A 23,623-nucleotide genomic window follows, 5' to 3' on the forward strand; every position below is an offset into this window, starting at 1 on the left:
TTTGAGGCTTGCAAAAATGTGAGAATGCTCATTTATATGTTTTTCCTTTTAAAGACATTTTTGGCAACACACAAGAAAACTTACAGAAGATGCTAATTGTTGCCATGATGAAGGGCTGGGATCTGCAAGATACTTATCTACCGCAGATGGTGTGTGCGTGTGTGTTTGATTGTGAGCATTTTTTTTTAAAGGTCAAGATTTTTTTCTGCATGTAATTGGTGAGTTCAATTCCTGGCATCATAACAGGAAGCTGAGCCGTACACTATCAAGGCTGAAACAGAGATTGTCCTTGTCCTTCTAAACATAGCTAACACAATATAACAAACATAGCCTTACCTACACTGTATAATTCCCTCCCAGCCCCCACACATACACAGTAAAATTAAACAATGTATCTTCATATTTAGAAATTGTTTTTCCACATTGTATATTAAAGGGACATAAAAGCATAAAAAAACAAACAAACAAAAAAAACTCTGATGTGTTCCAGCATTTTATTATTTTACTATTTCTTGCATATATCTATGGGCCGATGATCTAAAGTTTTCAGGGCTAGTAAGAATCTATAAAAATGCTTGGCCAGTACTTTTTTTTCCTGGTGGAATTCTCTAAAGCTACTTTCTACCCTGCAAACAATGTGTCTTGCTAAGGGGCATATGTTGCATTTTCATATGGGAGATACATTCATTACAAAAGTGCACAATCATCTGGCCTTATGCGTTGAAAGGGATAGCAAATTGTAATTATCAAACAAAACGAAAAACTGAACTGTTCACATAAAAATAAACAGAAAAAAACTGTATTGTTATGGTGCATAAAAAATCATAACAAAATTATATTTCCAGATTAATTACGGGGGGAAAACCCTTGGGGTCTCTGGAGCCAATTACTAAATGCTTTTGTGCAGGGTTACATTCTATATCTATAACATATAAAAACTTAATAGCACAAGTTGCACTGACCAATCTGACTTGCCTCTATCAAAAGTGGCTACGGGACTTTGAAAAACTAGAGTTCGAGGCATTAAGGAAGATTATCTCGACTGCTCTGAAATATTCGACTGCAATTTCAATAAAGGATTCCATATGAGGCTAATGCATAGATCTTATTTGACCCCAAGTGTGATGGTCAAGTGGTGTGAGCAAGAGAAAAATCTTTGCCCCAAAGTGCAGTGCCCCCACAGTGGACCTTATACACGTATTCTGGTCTTGTCCAAAGCTCCAAAAATTGATGGCATCAAGTTGTCTATTGGATTAATAAATTCTTACCTGTCAAAATAACTTTCGACAGCTATCATTTTTTTTCTTCTGTTAACAAACCTCCAATTCAGAAAAAACCCACTAATTAACACAGCCGTTTTTACGGCCAGACAAATGATACTAAGAAAGTGAAAGGATAGAAGGCCGCCAGGCTTAGCAGCATTTATTCAAAGTATGTTACATCAAATAATTATAGACCAATTTGACCCTATGATATATTCGGAAGGTAAATTGAGTGCCTTCCTCAACAAGTGGGACAAGGTGATAATGTCCTTTGTCATTCCAACTCAAAAGCAGATTCTATATCCCTTTAGATCCTCTCCTCTCTTCTTGAAGCTGATACAATCAGAATCCTACCCTCAACTCTTGAGACAAATAACGTATTATCAGTATTCCCTCTTTTTTATTATTATTATTATTATTTTGTTTTGTCTGTTGTTTTTTGTGTGATCCTATTAGAAAAACGATACGAAGAGAAAACAGTTCCTCTTGAAATTGTTTTAGTTTGCATACCCTGTAAAACGTATATGCTATAATTTATGCTACAAAAATTATGTATGGTCTTGGTTTTTTTTTTGCTTTTCTTTTTCTCTATGTGCCATATTTGAAATGACTGATTTAACCTTTTCCCACCGTTATGCCATTGTATTCCGTCACAACGGCGCTGGGCTTTAAAGCCGTTATGACGGAATACAATGTCATAGCCAACAGCTGTCCTGAAGCCTACTGCGCTTGCAGGATTTGATCGCTGTCTGGGGGGCATTCCAAGCGTCATAGGGATGCCCCCCAGTCCCGATCCCATAATTGAAATTGTGTGATTTCAATTTGTCTACATCGGAACGCTGTTCTGATGTAGACTTTATAACCCAGTCACAAAAGGGTTAAATTATAGGTTTATTAGATTGTATCTGAGAAAATAATGCTATAGACTGAGATCTGTTTTGTTTTGTTGGATCTCCTTAGAACAAGACCCTAAGAGAAGACAGAGCAGTTAATTCTGTACTTTATGATCTCTAAGGTCTGTAAACTGTATAAGCTATGATTCATTTTATGAAATTTACATATTTTGTCTTTTTCTCTGTAGTATAAGCAGAATGAATTTTTCAAATTTCAAGTATATCAGAATGTATCTGAGACTGCTACACTGCATATTATTGTTTCTTCTCTCAAAAAAAAAAAAAAAAAAGACAATGTTTTCTATTTGTATTACTATTTACCAAGGTGGCTATATTACTAGCAAACTAACTGTATTAGGCACTTTAAAAATAATAATAATAAAACATTAGCTTATATTTATAGAGAACAGTAAAAAGCATTTTACGTATAAAATATAAAGAGAAACACAACACATTTAGTACATTTATAAGACAACATACAGTATATTTCCCCATATGCAGATCTTTAAATCTTACAATTACTTTTTTAATGCTACAAATGCATCTTCTGTATGTTCCCACTGTTAAAATTCAAACTGTTTATTTGAAAAAAAAACCTCTTAGGTTTATAGAAACATATTCAGCAACTTACACTTTGCTTTAGCTTCTTGTTTGCCACTGAATGTTGCAACACTTTGCATAGCAATTTCTTACAGTCCTCTAAATGTTTTCTAAATGGTTAAAGGGACAGTCTATTTGAAAATGGTCATTGCTTAAAAAGATAGATAATCCCTTTATTTCTCATTCCCATTATATTAATATGTTTTTTACCTCTGTGATTATCTTGTATTTAAGCCTATGCAGATAGCTCCCTTATTTCAGGGCTATGTACAGACTTGCATTTTAGCCAATCAGTGGTGACTCATTAATAACTCCACTGGAGTAAGCACAATGTTAACTAATATGGCACACATGACCTAGCGCTATATATCTGTGGAAAACATTCTCACTGTAGCCCCAAGAGAGCTGGCATGTTTGTAACTTATGTTGCATTCTGTCCTCTTCTGAGCATGGGCAAAATGGATTGCCTGTTTCTCTTTCATTTACTGATTAAGCCAGCTCAAGTTACTCTAGAAGATTTATGAAATCAAGCTAGATATGCCTCTCTGTAGAGACCCCAGCTCCCTTGTGCTCTACATGAAGTTTTTTAAAAAAAAAGGTAAAATCCTTTTAAAATTATAAATAATAAACTTTTGTTGTTGTTACAATAATAAAACAGGCTGCTTTATATCTCTTTAAGCTCTGCAAAGGTAATAAATACATAGTTAAAGTCAGCTCTAGAGCAGCAATGTACTACTCTGAGCTAGCTGAACACATTTGGTGAACCAATGACAGGCGGCATACATGTTTAGCTACCAATCACCAGGAAGCTCCCAATAGTGCGTTGCTCCTCCTGAGTCTATAGATGTATGCTTTTCAACAAACGATACCAAGAGAATGAAGTCAGTTTGATAACAGAAGTAAATTGAAAAGTCCCTTAAAACGGCATGCTCTATTTGAATGATGAAAATTTAATTTTGACTTTCATGTCCCATGAAGCAATACAAATTGTAGAAATATAAATGTTAGATGAAATGTGTGTGCATCAAAACATAATCTACATTCATACATGTATGTAGCATGTAATAAACAGCATACATCTGTTAGCCAAACTGTGTGCATGCTCTGTGTACACATATATGGCAATATGTACATCATTTGACTATATGCAATAACAAAAAAACATTTTACCTTCTTATAAACTGCTATATTAGTTTAGAATAAAGGGACAGTAAACAACTTAAGATTTGTATGTAAAATATTTAGAAATGTGAAATATAAAGACTATATGCAATATACAGGCAGTCCCCGGGTTACGTACAAGATAGGGACTTTAGGTTTGTTCTTAAGTTGAATTTGTATGTAAGTTGGCACTTTTTTTAGGTGAAACTTTAGCCAAACATTTTTTTTTGTTTTGGATAGCATAGGATAAAGTTTGTTTTGCTATCTGTGTCCCTGTTCAGAAAATTTCACATCACTTTCTGTCCTTGTGACAATTGGATTTTCAGTATTTTGGATTATCCTGGGAAGAAGGATTGTCGATAAAGCTCTATTTTCTCTGTATGTAAGTACGAGTTGTACTTAAGTCGGATGTCTGTAACCCGAGGACTGCCTGTACTTTCATTATTTATTTTGCTCCCTTTTATATAGTTTAGCTTTGAATATTGAGGATTTTTTTCTAATTCACTCAGATCTTGAAATGCACTATGCTGACTTCTCAATGCTAACTCTGCTACATATTTGTACCTAACTGGCTTTTACTGATAAGAAATACAAAGCAATGTAATACATTATGATTGCGGCTAGCCTTGTTGTCTGCAAACTAGAGCCCAGATTGGCTCCTTCAAATTAGGCAAGTGGTGAGTAGAGTTTGGCTATTAAAAAACATTTTGTATTACATTTTAATTTGTTTAAAATATTAATTTGTTTTAAAAATGTTTAAACTTGGCTGGAATGTTATTCTAAATAAACCACAACAGAAATGTCTTGTGATTAACTACAATGTATTTAAATGACCCTTTAAAGATGCTATATAACTCTTGCACAATCACATGTGTGATTTCCCTCTCTTCTCACCCCACACCTCCTAACATTCTTAAAGGAACAGTCTACTCTATTTTTTTATTGTTTTAAAAGACAGATAATGCCTTTCCTACACATTCCACAGCTTTCAATAACCAGCATTGTTGTATTATTATACTTTATAATCTCTAAACTTGCCTCTTTGTAAGCACCTGCAGACCACCCCTTATCTCAGTGCATTTTTTTTAGCTTTTTACACTCTTGCAATACAGCCAAGCAGTGCTAGTTCATGTGTGCCATATAGATATAATTTTGCTCGCTCCTCTGGAGAATTATAATGAATTCACAAGAACCAGCACTAACTGGCTAAAGTGCAAGATTGTAAAAAACTTTAAAAAAAAAAAAAAGCACTGAGATAAAGGGACAATTGGCAGGGGCTTAGATACATGTATTCATAAAGGTAAAACATTATATTGATATAGCAATGTTTGTTATGCAAACCCAGGGTATGGTTAATAAAGGGATTATCTTTTTTTTTTTTTTTTTTTTCAAACAATAGCAATAATCAAGTAGACTGTCCCTTTTAAAGAGATATGTCCAATGCACTGATTAAAAAATAGAAGGTCTCTTAATTAAAAGTAATAAACCTATTTTTTTTTTCTTTAATGGTTCAGATATAACATGCACTTTTAAGCAACTTTCTAATTTACTCTTACTATCAATTATTCTTTGTTCTCTTGCTATCTTTATTAAAAAAAAAAAACAGTAATCTAAGCTAAGGAAGCGGCCCATTTTTGGTTCAGCACCCTGAATAGCGTTTGCTTATTGGTGGCTACATTTAGCAAACCAATAAGCAAGCATAACCCAAGTTCTCAACCAAAAATGGCCCGGCTCTTAAGCTTTACATTCCTGCTTTTAAAATAAAGATAGCAAGAGAACAAAGAAAAATGGTTAATATGAGTAAATTAGAAAGTTGCTTCAAATTGTATGCTCTATCTGAATTATTAAATACAAATTTGAGTTTAGTGTCCCTTTAATTAGTATTTATATAGATAAGGAAAATGGTCATTCCAAAAATCCTGTGTGCTGTGCCAGGTTTTAAAATAATCCCTACACCACTGTAATATTTGTTTTATCTGTATAAACAACATACCAATTTTTGCAAATCTAAAATATGTAAATATAAATTAATTTCTAAAATATGTAATGAAAATAAAAATATTGCATAAAAATATAAAGTCATATTTCAATTATTGTAGTAAAGTATCTGCTCATAGCTGTACATGACCATCATGGCCAACAATGGCCTCGCTTCCATTGAGTCGTAATTCAGTTTGCGTGCACTCGCAAACCGTTAAATATGCTGTCGAAAGCAATAGCGTTTAACGACTGTTTCCAATGGCGCGTTATACCTCAATATCGGCTGCCGGACTTCGGCTGCCGAAAAGATTTTCGCGTCCCATAGAAAGTAATAGAAGCCGTTAATCGATAAATTATACCAGGTTTCCATTGAAAGCGCTAACCGTTAATACACTGTCGGAGGCTGTCGATACATTGAGAAATATTACCCCCAGCTCAACTAGGTGTAAAGGAGGAAAAAAGAGCTTTTTGAGGCCTGTTTCTCATTGAAATAGCAAATCACAAAAATATTATGAGTGTTTCAATGTACAAATAACATTATATATGCTACATTTATTGGTCCTATGTATAGGAATATTTGCACCCATGTTGTCATAGAAATTTAAATATGTATGTGCATATAAAAATATATGCAAGCACCACAATTATGGAACGACCTCCCGCACACTTTCAAACCTTCCCCATGCCTAATATCCTTTAAGAGATCCCTCTCTACATATCTCAAAACAGAATGCACCTGTCATTGTTGATTATATATTTCCTACCGGTTCTATGTTAAATTTTTGTGCATATATGGTGTATTATTATTTTTTTTTATTTTATTGTACCCATTGTATCAATGCAATGTTTTGTGGACCCAGGACATACTTGAAAACCATAGAAATCTCAATGTATCTTTCCTGGTAAAATATTATAAAAATAAATAAAATATCTACCTATTCAAAATGAAACCTTTGCCCAGGGATGCTATATATAATCTCAATACATATAGAAAAATAATTCAAACGAAATAAGTTGTTTATCATGAAGATGAGTTTTATTATTACAGATTTACCCTCATTCAAATGTAATTTTCAATGTGAAAATCATATTTATTCAATACAAAACGATGACACATTAAAGTTATAATGTGTCATAGTACTAATATTTATAAAATATATGTAATGTCATGTCTGCTAAAGCAGATAATACATTTGCAATATTTAGACTATTAACCAAAATACATAAGTGCTTAATATTACATACTTCAAGAGATATGAAGTATTGTCTTTAACATGGAGTTATTGAAACATTTTAAAAGTGCATTGTGCATTGGTCCCAGGGAGAGTCTGTGTCTGTTCATATGATGTCAATTAAAATGTATTAATCACCTCTATATCATGGCAATCACATATATGTTGTATATACATCAGTGCATAAATATCCTAAAGATACATTTATCTAATTATTCTAAATATTGAATACTAATCTTGACAAAAAGGAGTGCATTAGTCATGATAGGTATTAGTCATGATAGGTATATATTTCAGATATTACATTCCACATAGGACTATAAGAATGAATGCAAGGTATTTGGCCATATCAACAGGAAGGAGTATTTACTTTTCAACTCTTCTATAACTGTATAACCCTTATTAGCTTCATCTGAAGGAGCAAACAACATATGCTTGTGGAATATAAATCATAACATTTACACATGTCACGTTGACTTATGTTAGATAGCATATACTGTATAAATTTCAGACACGTATCCCCAAGTATTCTTAAACGGCATAATATGATATCCTCAATAAAAGGACACATAAATTTATCAACAATGTACACCTGCATATTAATTGACATCATGTGAAATAAAAATGAATAAAGCTGTTCATTTTTAGCAGATAAACAGCTATTAGAATAATATTAAGATATATGTTCAAATTTGGATTAGAAAAATGGATGCATATTTATGAGATGAAAATCGCACTTAAAAAAGTGCTTTAGTGCAAAAATTAGATATGATATATCTTGGGTTGAAAAAAAAGAATATTAATTAATTCTTGCGGCGGGATTTTGCCTTTGGAGGAGAGGTACTTAGGGGGGCAGTGTGGCGTCTTGTGCGACGCCCACCAGCTGAATGTGAGGCTAATAACCGCGATTCAGGGTCCTGCAGGGAGATGACAGAGGATGCAAGGGAGGATGGAGTTTGGGGCCTATCCGCGAGCCTCTCCACTGCCTCTGCCAGGCGGACGAGTGAGGCATTATGGATGTCCATTTGGCTCTGTATCCTTCTCAAATCCTGCTGCTGCTGGAGCCTGGACAGCCTAAGCTCTCTATGTATGAGCCTCAGTAGATCATCCTGCTGGGACTGTGCCGGACCCTGTTGTACATTTGGTGTCTCAGGAACTAATAATTGGCTGGTTCCAGGGCTGTCTCTCCGTATTGGTGACTGTGAGGTTGTCTGTGATGGCACTGTTGGCAATACATTGGTGGGTGCAGTGGGTGGTGGTGTGGATTCCTGTTGTGCCATAGGAGTGGGAGGCATATAGTACAGATGATGCAGATCTGTATGCTGCTGTGGTGGGTGCATCATCTGCTGCTGAGGATAATGATGTCGTGGGGGGTGCATCATCTGCTGCTGAGGAGGATGTTGTGGGGGGTGCATCATCTGCTGCTGAGGAGGATGTTGTGGGGGGTGCATCATCTGCTGCTGAGGAGGATGTTGTGGGGGGTGCATCATCTGCTGCGGTGGGTGCAGCTGTGGGGGCTGTGCCATTTGTTGCTGCGAAGTATGCATGAACTGCCATTGTTGAGGAGGATGAGTCTGCTGGGGTTCAGAACCCAAAACATGAAATGTTGTCTCCGAAGTAGATGGAGAAGGGCATGATACATCCTCCACCTCATATGCCCTAGGCTGCTGCATATCATCTTCTAAGAGGCTGATATAGGAGGTAGTGTCACCATAGATATCCTCATCCTCCTCAGTGAATGTAGGAACATCCTGCTGTGGTGTTGGTGCAGCTTCATACTCCTCCTGTTCGGAACCTACAAATAAATATACGGTATGTTTACATTATCTATCTAATAGAATATATTACTTTGTAGCATAACAATACAGACTATTATATTCCATATTTATGTGTATATATGTACACACACACACATACACACACATACACACACACACACACACACACATACACACACATACACACACACATACACACACATACACACACACACACACACACATACACACACACACACATACATACATATAGTGTGTTTGGGATAAAATCAAAGCATATATGACCATAACTGAGGAATCTTTATAGACTGTGTCTTAAAGGAACATTGTTAAAGGGACACTGTACCCAAATATTTTCTTTTGTTCAGATAGAGCATGCAATTTTATTCAACTTTCGGATTTACTCCTATTTTCAAATGTTCTTTATTCTCTTGGTATCTTTATTTGAAATGCAAGAATGTACGTTTAGATGGTGGCCCATTTTTGGTGAACAACCTAGGTTGTCCTTGCTGATTGGTGGATAAATGCATCCACCAATCAAAAACTGCTGTCCAGAGTTCTGAACCTAGAAAAAAAGCTTACATGTCTTATTTTTCATGTAAAGATAGCAAGAGAATGAAGAGAAATTCATAATAGGAGTAAATTAGAAAGTTGCTTAAAATTGCATGCTGTATCTGAATCACAAAATAAATATTTTGGGTACAGTGTCCCTTTAAGGACAATGACACATGATTTATATGAAATGCTTAATATTCTTGGATATTATATTATCAATATTCTTGCTTGTCGGAGCAGATATACAATACAGAGTGCTTGCTGAACATATTAAATACAACTATGTAAATTTAGATTCATAGCTAAACACAGATGGGTATTTATGATATACAACATATATACATCACATATATGGTTATATTTAATATTGAATATTCACCTTCATACACCTCTTCAGGTGGCACAGAGGTGTCCATTGTCCCCTTACATCCGTAAACAGATTCATCCGAGATGACATTGGACAGCATCTCCTCCCATGACCTTAGGTGTATCCTCTTGCTAGGACCACCACCTGTCCCACGTGCATATTTGGCCTGCTGTGCCAGCTTAGCTTTGGTTTCCCTCCTGCAGTCATGATAGCGGTGTTTAATGCTGGCAGTAGAACGATTACGTCCTAAGCAGCTGACTGCCACTCGAATCTCCTCCCACAGCTTATTCCGGACAGCCGGCCTCAGGTTAGGGTTCTCCAGCTGAGCTGCCCTCTCCAAGTATGCCTCAACAAGAGCCTCCTTTTCCTCCTCAGAGTACCTCTCCTCTCTTAGCCTGCCCTTCACACCTGAAGGGCCAGCAGACACAGACTCTCCCTCCTGTGACTGGGGACCAGCCCTCTCTACCTCCTCTGTCCCTGCAGGCTGTGACAGGCTACCACCAGCCCCACCCCCAGTTGCCACAGTCTGCCCCACTTTCCCTTTTCTTTTTGTGCCTAGCTGAGGCTGACTCCTCCTCACTCCTCCCACCTCCATTCCTCTTCCACCCTCTCTCCTTCCCTCCTCTGCCAGGGTTTGAGGAAGGACAAATCCTCCACCCAAACCTCGGCCCCTATTCCTGCCCATACTACTCCCTACTTCCCCCCTCCCCCTCCCTCTATCCACCCTCACCACTGCCCTCCCCCTAGCCACCCCCTTCCCAACTCCACTAGGCCTATCCATCCCTTTCTCCTTCCTCCCTAACTCTAACCTAACACTAAAGTCCCTAGCTTACCTAACTACACTAATTCACCTAACTAAACCCTAAATTAAATAGCCCCAAAACTAACTACCTAACCTATCTAGACCCTAACTATCTCTATTCTATATCCCTCAAAATAAAAATAAAATGTGGGGGTGAAAATAAACAAAGGGATGTAAATGAAAAAGGAAAAACTAAGGAGGATTAGAACAAAATTATAGAAAAATAATAAGGGATGCAAATTAAGAAAGGGGTGAGCTATATAGTCAAATGAAACCAAAAATATGGGATGTTAAAAAAAAAAAAAATAGGATGGGCAAAATGTATATATAAAAAAACAAGTTATATAGTGAGGAAGGGAAGGGTAGTCAAAGGGGGGATGGGAAGTGGAATAAGGGGATTAATGAAAGGAGTAATAAAGGAAGATGGGGATATGGGGGTTAATGAAAAAAAAAATGTGAATGTGTTTGTATCAAATAAAAGTGTGTATGTGTGTGTGTGTGTATTTGTGTGTATAAACTAATGTGTGTTAATTAACTAATGTATGGATGTGTGTGTGTGTGTTCCTAATATTATATGAGGCCTACAATAAGAATATATGGAAATCAAATATCAAACTCTCCACTAACTCTCAAACAACTCTCAAAAACCCAAAACTCCTACCAACGCAACTAGCTCCCGTGTCTTTCTCTCTAGAGGCGATCACAGGTAAAGAGCGCAGGCGCAAACCGTTATTCTTATAGACAGAGGTCGGGTTACCATGGCAATGCACTTGTTATGGCGCGCTTTTCGACAAATCCGACATCGGTTGGCAACGCAAACTTACGTACGGCCGAAAAGAGCGACTGCGCGCAACACGCTAATCTTTTCAATGGAAACCTGGTACTAAAATGGAGCCGTAAATTACCTTTAGCTGTCGTCCGCTTCGGTAGCTTACGGCTCCATTTTTAACGACTCAATGGAAGCGAGCTCAATGTCTGATTCTACACTTGCAATTTCCATTTATTTAAGTTAAGCAAACAGACATCGATTGTTGAAACGTAGCTCCTTCCTATGAGAGCATAGTGAAGTATGCTCAAAAGTGCGCCTATTGATTGCAAACATTGCTGCAATAATATGTTGTTTAAAAGGACAGTCTATTTGTTTTTTTTATTGTTTAAAAAAGATAACTCCTTTACAACCCATTCTCCAGCTTTGCATCACCAACATAGTTATATTCTATTCCTGGAACTGTACATTCACACTGGAGGCTTCTTAAGGCTAACCCAGTTACATATATTTCCCTATTTGTTTTTAACAGATAACAATTGCAAAACATAATGCATTATACAAACAACATGACTACAGCTAGTTTTATTGTCTGCAGTCTGAAGTCCAAATTGGCTGCTTCAAATAAGGCAATTTGTAGGTAGAGTTTGGCTATTGAAAACAAATGCAGCAAACAAGATAACAAAAATGAAGGAGCAACAAAGCAATTTGCGGCTCCACAATATATAACATATGCAAAATAATTCCAATTTTTGGGTCTATCAAATATTTAACTGTCAATTATAAAACTTTTTCCAGCACAGCAATGATTATTTTGTTAGAGAAAAAAACTGAGAACACAAATACAAATAAAACTAATAATTGGTCATAAACTATAACATTATTTGGGACAGTAAATGTATTAAAAATGTAAATTTCATTAGGACTAGATACACAAATGCTTAAAATCAGTGGTTGAGAAAAGCATAATTTATTTAGTCACACATAGAGCACATGGCAGGAAATACAGATTAGTGTTAAACTGCTAAGGGATAGCAGTATATTACTTAGACTATGGTCCTTTAAGTAATTATTTACATGTAATAAATAGTATAACAGAGAAGTACATCAGTTAACAGTTTTAGGATTTATCCCAATCAGAATCTCTTTGGCACTTAGGTGCTTTAGTTCTGCAAGCTTTTGATAAAGCTAAAACAGAGGAGCTATTTTGTTCCTTTCTGTTTACCATGAGGATTTAGCTTATTTTGTATACTGAAGTACATTCTCCTAGGACTATTTAGACTTGGTGGTCTATCCATTTGTTTAGGGAGGTTAAAAGCCTCTATCCTATTGGATCTTTCTTACTTAATGAAATGGAATCCACTGATTAGGAATGTATATTAATTCTGCAGGTGCCGTAGGCTCATGTTAATCTGCTAATTGCTCTTACATCTTCGTTCTTACTTCTAAATCATCCTGTTCATTTATTATAGCTCTAATTTATAGCTGCCTAGCTCTGAACACATCCATAGTCTGAAGAAGTCATAAGGAAATGAGAACCAGACACAATCAAGTTGAGTACTTGGGGTGGATGATAAAACTCAGCCCTACCTTATTGTCTGGTGACCCATTACATTTGCTGCTTTATACCTAAGAATGGTGTACACTCCTATTGTCACTGAAAAAGTAGGTACTGGCTTGTTTACATCCACATTTTGTATGTTATTTTATTTTTCATTTAGTTAAGTGGCTAACATGGTACCAAGAAAACAATCATTTTTTTTGTTCTTTTTCTGCTGTAATAAATGGATGGAAGAGTTTGGAGTATACAGAGTTCTTTGTCCAAGAGCTTGAAATATATTGACTGTACATAAGAGATGTGATTTCTTTTAACATGAATGCCAAATGTGGCCATTCACTCTTTTTGAAGCTAGTTTTCTTTGAGTAAAAGTGCAAATCCAGATACATGCTGATGGCCATATTGGGCATTCCTGTTAAAATGAATCACACAAATGCACATTCCTACTGTACATATTTAAAGGGACAGTAAATACACAATATCATTTAACTGCATGTAATAGACACTACTATAAAGAATAATATGCACAGATACTGATACAAATATTCAGTATAAAACCTTTTAAAAACTTACCTAGATGCTCCCAATTTAGCACTGTTAAATGGGTTAGGCTGGGACACCCACTGAATGGGGCTGAGAGCAAACCTTCCCCCTCTCCCCTGCATATGAAAAGGCCCATTATACAAACAGAAGCAATCTGAAGTCTGTATACATTAGTATACATATAAAACTTTAGGCTTGGTTAGAAGTCTGAAAATTAACACAATGCTATTTAAAAATAAGCAAAACTATACATGTCTGCTATTTAAAAATAAGCAAAACTATACATGTCTACAAAATCACACCCAGATGGGCTATATAAATGGATCATCTACAAAACATTTATGCAAAGAAAAATCTAGTGTACAATGTCCCTTTAAGGAGCTTCATTATATGCTCCCTCTTACTTATTGATTTACACAATCTAATAGACATTTTAAACAATATACAAATTATACTTAATTTAGTAGTGTACATATAAGACAAATGTTATCAACTCTAGCCAATCACTGTCCATGTTCAGCTTAGTACTCTAGATCTGACTTTAAAGGAACATATAAACCAGGGGCGGTGGTCTGTATTATTTGCCGACTTTATTACGTTCCCCTACCTCCGGCCACGCCTACCAAATTCTTACAAAGCCAGTTGTTGACGCATGCGCTCAATGCAGCATTGCTACAACACAGGGCAAAATGACAGTAAATAGCATGCATGCACCCATGCCGCAGTCGGCATATATTATAGAAGTGGGTCAAACACAGTTTTGGCACTAGCTGGGTCAGGTGGCATACAAATTGATTGTGCAAAAAAAAGAGAGGTGCTGTACGCCCAATGAGTAAATACAAAATCCAACATACAAATTGATCGTACTTATGTTTTCACAGTATACATAGTTACAAGCACTCTGGGGACCTACACAATTTGGGCACTAGCTGGGTGGCAGACAAATAGATTGTACCTATTTTACATAATATCAATATTTACAAACACTCTGGGGGACATCTAAGTACTTGTGCACATCTAAGTACTTGTAACTAAGTACTTGTACATCTAAGTGCTTGTAACTATGTATATTGTTAAAACATAAGTACGATCAATTTGTATGCCACCTGACCCAGTTAGTGCCAAAACTGTGTTTGGCCCGCTTCTGTAATATTTACCGACTGCGGCATGGGTGCATGCGTGCTATTTAGTGCCGTTTTGCACTTTATTGTAGCAATGCTGCAGTGAGCACATGCGTCAACAACCGGCTTTGTAAAAAATTGGTAGGCGTGGCCTTAGGTAGGGGAACGTAACGAAGTCAGCAAATAATACAGAACACCTGCAGAGGCTGCAGTGATATCATGTGAGTGTAACGTGATGCTTCACTAGTGTCTCTGACTACAGGGGTTAGTGTTTCTGTTTTACCCATTGGTGTTTATGTGTGTATGTATGTATGTGACTGTGTGTGCATTTATGCATGTATGTGTATGTGTGTATGTTTGTGGAACCAGCAAATTACAGACCTTGTTACTACAGCATGGGGGGGTTAAACAGTGTCACTATACAGTACCACTATATACAGTATGGGGGGCTGACTACTGTGGTCACTTTATAAAGTACTGGGGCGGGTAGGGTAAGGCCAGCCATCTACCCGGCAGATTACAGACTGAAAAAAAATATGTATCCAATTCACCTTTTTTTTTGGTGTGGGGGCCCTTCTTAGATTCTTGCACCTGGACCCTGTGGTTTCAAGTTACGCCTCTGATATAAACCCAAACTTTTTTTCATGATTCACATAGAGTGTGTAAAAAAGAAAAAGACAATTTATCTCTAAAACCATATTTACTTTGTTCTCTTGTTATCTTGAAAAGCAGGTAGGCTCAGGAGCACGCTTGTGTCTGGAGTAGTATGTGGTAGTAGTTTTGCAAACATATTTTAAAAATGTTATACATTGTGCAATTACTGCTGCCATACACATGCACTACCGACCTACCTACAGATTATTCAGAGTACTTATAAAGCAATAAGACACTTCTATAATGCATTATACCATATTTTACTACATGTTTATGTCCTATTGATATATGTATGCATATTTATTTTATATTCACCACTTTGTTATCTGAAGCAAGCCTCTGTTTTATAATTCAAGCGTTGACTGAAAAAGAGGTGAGTGCAAATAAAAACATACAATATTTAAGGATGCACATTTTTAGCAAATACCCTGCATCATGCTCACAATAAGACTGTATTTTTTACAGTGTATGAAAAATCTATTGTATACTATAGAGCACTTCATATGATAGACTCAACAAACCAGGCAACAATTGTAAGGTGTCTACAAGAGTGCTAGTTGAAAAGGGTAATTTGTAACCTTTTAAATTATTTTAAATCATTAAAGGGACATGAAACCCAAATTTTTTATTTTGTGATTTAGAAAGAGCATGTAATTTTAAACAACTTTCTAATTTACTTCTATTATCTAATTTGCTTCATTCTCTTGATATCACTTGCTGAAAAGCATATCTAGATATGCTCAGTAGCTGCTGATTGGTTGCTGCACATAGAGGCCTTGTGTGATTGGCTCACACATGTGCATTGCTATTTCTTCAACAAAGGATATCTAAAGAATTGAGCAAATTAGATAATAGAAGTAAATTGGAAAGTTGTTTAAAATGACATGCCCTATCTGAATCATGAAAGTTTAATTTTGACTAGACTGTCCCTTTAAGTATGTAATTTAAATTTATATAAATACCATGATTGGTGCCCCTGATCGTGCACTGACTAATAGTTTTAATTCTTGTACATTTAAAATTTCCCCCTCAGGTAATACTTTATACTTCCATTGATGTCGGCTAGTGTTTGAGTACAGTTCCCTCTCAGGTAAACACTATGTTAAATGGTGCTATCCAATGAGAAATGTGAACATTAAAACAGGTATTTTCTGATTGGTTCATAATTAGATTTAAAAAAAAAAAATCTGAAGTGTTTAAAGGGACCACCAATTTTCATATAACTGCATTTAATAGACACTACTATAAAGAATAATATGCACAGATACTGATATAAAAATCCAGTAGGAATAGGAGTCTGAAAATAAGAGCTATGTTATTTAAAAATAAGCAAAAATATCAATTTAAAAAAAAAACAAAAAACCTTTATGGGCTATATGCAAAGAAAAAGTGAGTGTATAATGTCCCTTTAAGCAACTTTTGTAAAAAAAACCTAAATGGCTTAAAAAAAGCCATAATCTTTATCATTTTATTTATTTTTTTCATTTAATTTTTGGGACACTGACTGCCTAGTGTGTCACTCTTTAGCTGAGGTTTCTGATTGTTGGCCAGGAAATTGGTATAGCAACACATACTGGCAGTCTTTAGTGTTCCCCTTTTTTCTGCCTCTCCTTACATACTGCAAAAGCATATTGTCGATTCTCTAAAATAGCTGATTTATGAGACTACCTTGCTCTGAGCAGAGCAGAATACTTATTTTGCTGCCAGTTAGGGAGCATTAGTGATTTAGCTCTTTTTTATTTGTCTGCAGATTTTCTATTTTTCACACATATTATCCACAACAGACCTACAGTACAGAGAGCCCTGGGCCCCCCAAAAGTAACTCAGCAGTAAGCAATAGTAACAATATTCATGCTGCTCTGTATAATGATTTTGGAGATTGATATATAGAGATAGATGGACCTCTAACCTGCACTAATAAAAGCTCCCCTTCATTAGGATTGTACACATTCAGCACACACCTATATATAGACTGTGAGCAATAGGCCCCCATCACTTGGGCCTAGGTGCCACTGCACTTGCTGCACTAATGGTAGTTCCTCCCATGCATATCAATAAAGATAACAGGCAAAATGTATTGAGCTGTTTCAACAGCTTTTGAAGGTTGGCAGAGCAGAAAGTGCCTTTTTGTATTCGCCTCTTCACCACCTCAAAAGTGCCGAGATCAATCACCCTGACACCTGCTCATTCGAGGTGATTGACATTCCCTGTTCTTGCATAACTGGTTGCAGGAGAGGCATTGCGTAAGAAAGCTGTTGTGCAGTGATACATTTCCCCACGTGATTCGGAATATCAAGGGGCTATTGCAGGTGGACAGGTTCTCTCTTGCAAACCTCTCTGGCTGTAATCATGATACATTTTCCAAATATATATTTCTGTTTTGTGCACTGCATTCCTTGTTTTCCCATTCTTTTAATTTTTCTTTAGAAATATCTTTGAGTGGAAATAGCACTGGAATTTAGATTTTGTTTGTATCCTCAGTATGCTCTATATCACACGTATTGCTGAATATATCTCCTCTATATGACATAAAATATAATGATTAATGTGCAAGTTTGATATTTTAACCAAATGCTATTATTGTTTTGGTGAGGCAAACTAAATTCACATGCTGTAAGCAACATATGTTACAAGTCAATACATTAGTATAACACACTAAACCACTCTATATTCTCTAGTATACTAAATCAGTAGGTTTGCTAACAGCTCTTTGCATAAATACAGGATGGCCAGCAATTGACCTGGGGAAAATGGCATGGTTTTTTTTTTAAGCAGATCCTAGATCATGCCCTTTGGCCCTACAGATCATGTCTGCCATATGTTTACTTCAGACTTTAGATTGGCCCATTTTTCCTGTGGCCCTTTTCACCTATATGTTTAGAACAGCCCTCAGGTTAGCCCAATTACAAGTCCACACCAGGCCTTAGATCTACCCTGTGCTCTGAAACCACTGTTAGCCATATAACTACATCAGGTCTCTGATTAATTGACAACCCTATATAACACCCTATGGCAACAAATAAATCGGTTTCCACCTCTGGGGGAAGAAGCCTGATTTAACACTATTTAGCACTAAATAAAAGTTATAGTTAGTGCACATATGATCTGAATGATGTCCTTGTGAACTTGCCACCCAAAATGTCATAAAAGTGCTTCTGAGCGTTCTTGGTATAAAATTATTGATTTAATCACCTAAGTGGGGAAACTATCAACATAATTATGTTGTAAACGCTTGCTGTCAAGACTTAAAAGGATAGGCTTGCAGTTTAAGATTCATTAGCTGATGGGAGTATTGATCACAAGGAAGTCAGAGATTCTGTGGTTAATGGTGATTATTTTCAGTCATCTGCTTTATGATTCATCAAGGCCTCTCTTTGTCAGCATTTTTTTTTTTCTTGGGTACATAGATGCAAAAGCAGGACATTTACAGTACAAGTTTTTGTTTTCTTGGGAACATGAGACATAACATGTCATTGTTCACACAGCTAAAATGTGTAACAGATACAAATGACGTAAATGTTATAAAATGGATCACCACATTGTTACAATATGTGCAAAATTAAAGGTATGAAATTTAGTTAAAATAATAATATTTTTTTTTTCAATAAAGCATGCACTAAAGGCAAACAACCCCTTATTTTCCTTGTTTAAATACCTGTAGAATGAAATTTTGCTGCTTAATAATGTATGTGAGTCTCTTAAATAATGATCAGATCAAAAACTATTTGAAAGAAAAACTCTGAAAAAGCATGTACAGTATTACGTTTTGATGAACTGAACTTTTATAACTATGATGCTAAATAGTCAAAAGTTGTTTGAAGGACAATTAAAGGGACACTGAACCCAAATTTATTCTTTCTTGATAGCAGATAGAGCATGTAATTTTAATCAACTTTCTAATTTACTCCTATTATCACATTTTCTTCATTCTCTTGGTATGTTTATTTGAAAAGCAAGAATGTAAGTTTAGATGCCGGCCCATTTTCGGTGAACAACCTGGGTTGTCCTTGCTGATTGTACAGCACCAATAAACAAGTGTTGTCCATGGTTCTGAACCAACAATTTGCTGGCTCCTTAGCATAGATGCCTTCTTTTTCAAATAAAGATAGCAAGAGAACGAAGAAAAATTGATAACTGAAGTAAATTAGAAAGTTGCTTAAAATTGCATGCTCTATCTGAACCATGAAGGGAATGTTTGGGTTCAGTGACCCTTTAACTACAGTAGAACTGAATAATTAACAAATGCATAATAAAAAGACAATGTAAAAGCCCAGTCTGAATTTCAAATGAGTAGTAGATTTTTTTTTCTGAATAATTTCAGTTAGTTGCATTTTCCTTCCTCCTGCATCATGTGACAGTCATCAGCCAATCACAAAATGCATATACATACTGCATATTCTGTGAATGTTGTACAAGCTCAGTAGTAGCTGGTGCCTCAGAAAGTGTGAATATAAAAATATTGTGCACATTTTGATATAGGAAATGAATTGGAAAGTTGTGTACAATTGTTTGCTCTATCTGAATCATGAAAGTTTAATCTTGACTTTAGTATTGTTTTAAATACTCAAGAAATAAGCATAAAGGCTTACTTTTTATAAAGTAGAGTATAAAATGTAATGGGCATTAGAGACTTGCATTTGTTTAATTTATGATGAAAATTGGATTTTTGTTTTTGTTTAACGAAATGAAAATCCGAAAACGAAAAGATACTGATTCATCATCAGTATTCATTCTTCATTAGTATTCATTCATTTCCTTTATTTTTTATGTGGTAAATACCTTAACATGCTCTTAAGAGCTTTCTAACTCGCTCCTCTCTGTTAGAGCCCCGGTTGTGCCAACTGGAAGCTTAGAGCTTTCCGCTCCCAGTTAAAGTTAGTGCAGGTCCTGGAAACCGAGAGCGTTAAGCCTGCAACTGGGGCTCTGGCAAGAAGAAGAGTGGGTTTCTCCACAGAAATTGTTTGCACACAATTACCTTCAGCAGACGACATGAAACCGAGGAAATAAGAGGAAACCAAGGTTTCAGCATGACAGTGGCCAGCACTTTACATAACGTCAGGGGGAATTGGAAAGTCCATAATTTTCATAATTACATTTTAGAAAAAGGTTACAAAGTATATAATTGTATTATATTACAAATTTGTTTAAATACACATAATGAAACATTTTATATTACAATCTCAAAAGTGCAGAAAAATCTGGTGTGAACTAGGCATTAAAATAAGATGTGCCAACAGAAACTGGTTTATATAAATTTTACAAGTGTAAGTGGAATAAGTTTAAATTTTAAGATTACACCTAAAAAACATATTATGCCTTTTGTAAGCTAATCCAGACTATATATATATATATATATATATATATATTACACACACACAGTCTTTTAAAGCCTACCATGTTTTGTAACTCTAATGCATCAGCAAGTTACCAACCTACTAAATGTTCAATAATCTTCTTTTCTTGTAAAGAAGTTTATATCCCTTTAAGTATTTAGTTACATAGCACATGGGATGTGTAGATGGTCATGTAATTCATATTTTTTTAAGAAAAGCCTCTACTCATAAAAAGTGTTTTACAATGTGTTTGTTTTTGGTGGAAGTGTCAGTTTTATTTTTTTAAACCTTTTAATCCACTATGCAACATAAAGAGTATTGTGTTTCTCCTCATTTGAAATGAGTCTTTTTTCAAATTAGTTGTCTCATAAATGTACATATTTATTTATTTATTTTTGGCTGAGAAAGGCACAGTTCTATCACCAACCTTTATTATTTTACATGGTGCGTATAACATATTAACAGTTTAAAACAAACCATGTTTTAAAATTCTAAAGCAAGAAGATGGTTATTGGCTATTTTAGAACATCTAGTTTAAGAACTGTTATAAAAAAAATCTCTAGTCAGATTATGTGATCTCTAAAAATCCTGTTTAGATTGAGGGTCTCATTGGGTTATGGACATATGTTTGTTCCAAAGACAGCAATAGTCTCTAAACCCTCACATGTATTACTCCAAAGTCCAATGTCTTTGAAAATTGGAGATTTGACATTAACCACATGATAGGCAGTGTAATGTAATGAGTTTTCTGCCTCTCAATGTGGCAGATTCAAGGGGTATTTTACTTCCTTATCCCCAGGTTCTGTATTTTTATGTATGTAAGGTTGGTCTAAAATGGATCAATCTGCCCTCAACCATTGACCCTTGTAATGGTTCCAATATACCTTTATCATAAGCTGACACAATACAGAATGTCCCTGTTTTACAGTGATAGGAAATATAATGACTACAGAACTATGCATTCAAAAGTTATACAAATGTTCTTGATCAGTTAATTTTCTTGATTTCAAACTATTCAGCCACAGATCAAAAACGTATTATCTATAAATACAACACACATATTGTAATCAGTAGTGAACTCTAATAAAATACACTAATTTGTATTTTACAGTCTACTGATATAATTATTGGAGAAAAAAAAAAACCCTCACAAATATATTTTTAAATAAATGTTTAGTTTTGCATAAACTGATAAAACATTTTGGGCATACAGTAGTTATTCCATTCCTAGTGTTCTTGGAAGGCATTCATCTTTACTTTATTCTAAAAGTGCATGCAACATTTAATCTAGGGGCTAGTGATCATTAGCAGATTTGCTTTGGTGTATGGCTAAGAACATTTGATGTAATATATCCTTCATATGTTTTACATTCCACAAGGCCACATGCTGAGCTAATAAACTCTCTGTGGAGCATGTTTGGGGAGCATTAATGCTGATTCTAGACACACATATGGTTAGTTTTAAGTATTGCTCCAGGACAGCTGTTGTGGGTTAAGATTAGAAACTAGAGATGGATTTGAGGTACGTTTTTGAACGGGCATATTTCTTTACAAATGTCAATGGCTTCCAAAATATGTTTGTCATCAAAGCATCAACATCCTTTTTTTTCAGACATGTAGTTCCAGGACGCTATACAATACTCTTAACATAATACTAACCGCCAAATATAACTATGCCATTCAGACAATAAAGTACTAATTCCTTTGCTACAAAAGGAAAGCAGAAGGGAAACAATGTGTGGCTCAGATAATCACTTGGTTTGTATTTCCTGCTTTAAGTATAATCAAGCCTTGTTAGTAAATACTTCTGTTTTTGATATTAGTTTGGGGATGTATCTAATCAGCAGGACCCATACATATAATTACTACCTCAGCCAAACATACACATAAGTTTATATGTATTCTTAACATATATGCCAAAACTATGGTATAGACTATTTTTATATATATTCTCTACAAAAGTTAGAATGCAAAGCAGTAATTCCCTTTAACAAATAAAAAAATCCCACTAAATTAACACTAAATAAGAACCACGTAATACGTTCAAGATTAGCAAATCAGAAAACTATCTTTTAAGGTCATGCAGCATTGTTTTCAGAGAAAAGACCTGTTGGTTTAGCTTTTCTTTTAGTACAGAGTTCACCAATTCAGAGAACCAGGGAAGAATAATAAAATGTAGATAAATGTTTCCAGCAAATCTCTGTACAAACAGTGTTATCAGCTGCTCTCTGCAGTTTGATGCCATCAATCAGCTTTGGGAAGCTGCACAAAGTATCCATTTCAGTTTTTAGCATCTTGGCTAATAGAATCTGCCAGGCAAAGCAATAAAGTGATCTCCCTGGGTCTTAGAGGCTCAAATGAAACAAATAAGTACACATAACATAGGCTCCGTCTTGTTACCTGATGATAGGAGACTGGTTGGATGGCATCTCTGGCATAAAGCTCTGCTCCACTATTGGTGATCTGGCCGGAGTGTAAGAATGGTATCCTGTCAGAACCACGCTGCCGGAATCCTTTATCTCCATTATACTAGACGCATGTCTTCTCCAATAGTCTGACCAACACAACACAACCGGAGCACTTAAAGGCTTAAGTGTGACTGTCACAAAAGCAGACGCATAGATTCCCCAATGACAGCCCCTTGCCTCTGCTCTCTCGGTAAGAGACAAGGGTGAGAGCAGGACAGGAGGACTCTGCCTGCAGCTAGAATTCTACCAGCAGTATAAGCAAATCTTCATAACACCGCCCCCAAGCTCAAGGAAGTGTTCATGTCTCTAGGAAACAGCTAGAATCACTGTTAAGCTTTCACCGTGATCCCAATTACAGTCATTTGGGTCTTCATGTTCACTAACGTTTCGTGCAGAAGTACAGAATAATAGGTGAAATGAAATGTTACAACCTGCTACTTGAGTTTGTATAAATAGTTAACTTTCTAAGTGACCAGAGAATAGAGACAGGAAGTCAAAACTGCACTATAAGGATTTCTATAAAGAGTAACATGGGGACACATTTTCATGT

The 23,623-nt window shown here is 35.7% G+C and overlaps 1 protein-coding gene across 1 annotated transcript in view; it reads right to left on the minus strand.

Annotated features, from left to right (window-relative positions):
• Window positions 1-23,306, minus strand: part of ARHGAP28 (Rho GTPase activating protein 28) — a 413,070-nt gene extending 389,764 nt beyond the window's left edge. Inside the window, 1 exon segment of the mRNA XM_053715862.1 lies at window positions 23,006-23,306. Within this exon segment, the coding sequence (XP_053571837.1) occupies window positions 23,006-23,130 (125 nt within the window). The 5' untranslated portion in view covers window positions 23,131-23,306.
• Between the last annotated feature and the right edge of the window lie 317 nt (window positions 23,307-23,623).

Source organism: Bombina bombina, chromosome 5 (genome assembly GCF_027579735.1).
Source record: "Bombina bombina isolate aBomBom1 chromosome 5, aBomBom1.pri, whole genome shotgun sequence".
In the NCBI taxonomy this organism is placed as follows: Eukaryota; Metazoa; Chordata; class Amphibia; order Anura; family Bombinatoridae; genus Bombina; species Bombina bombina.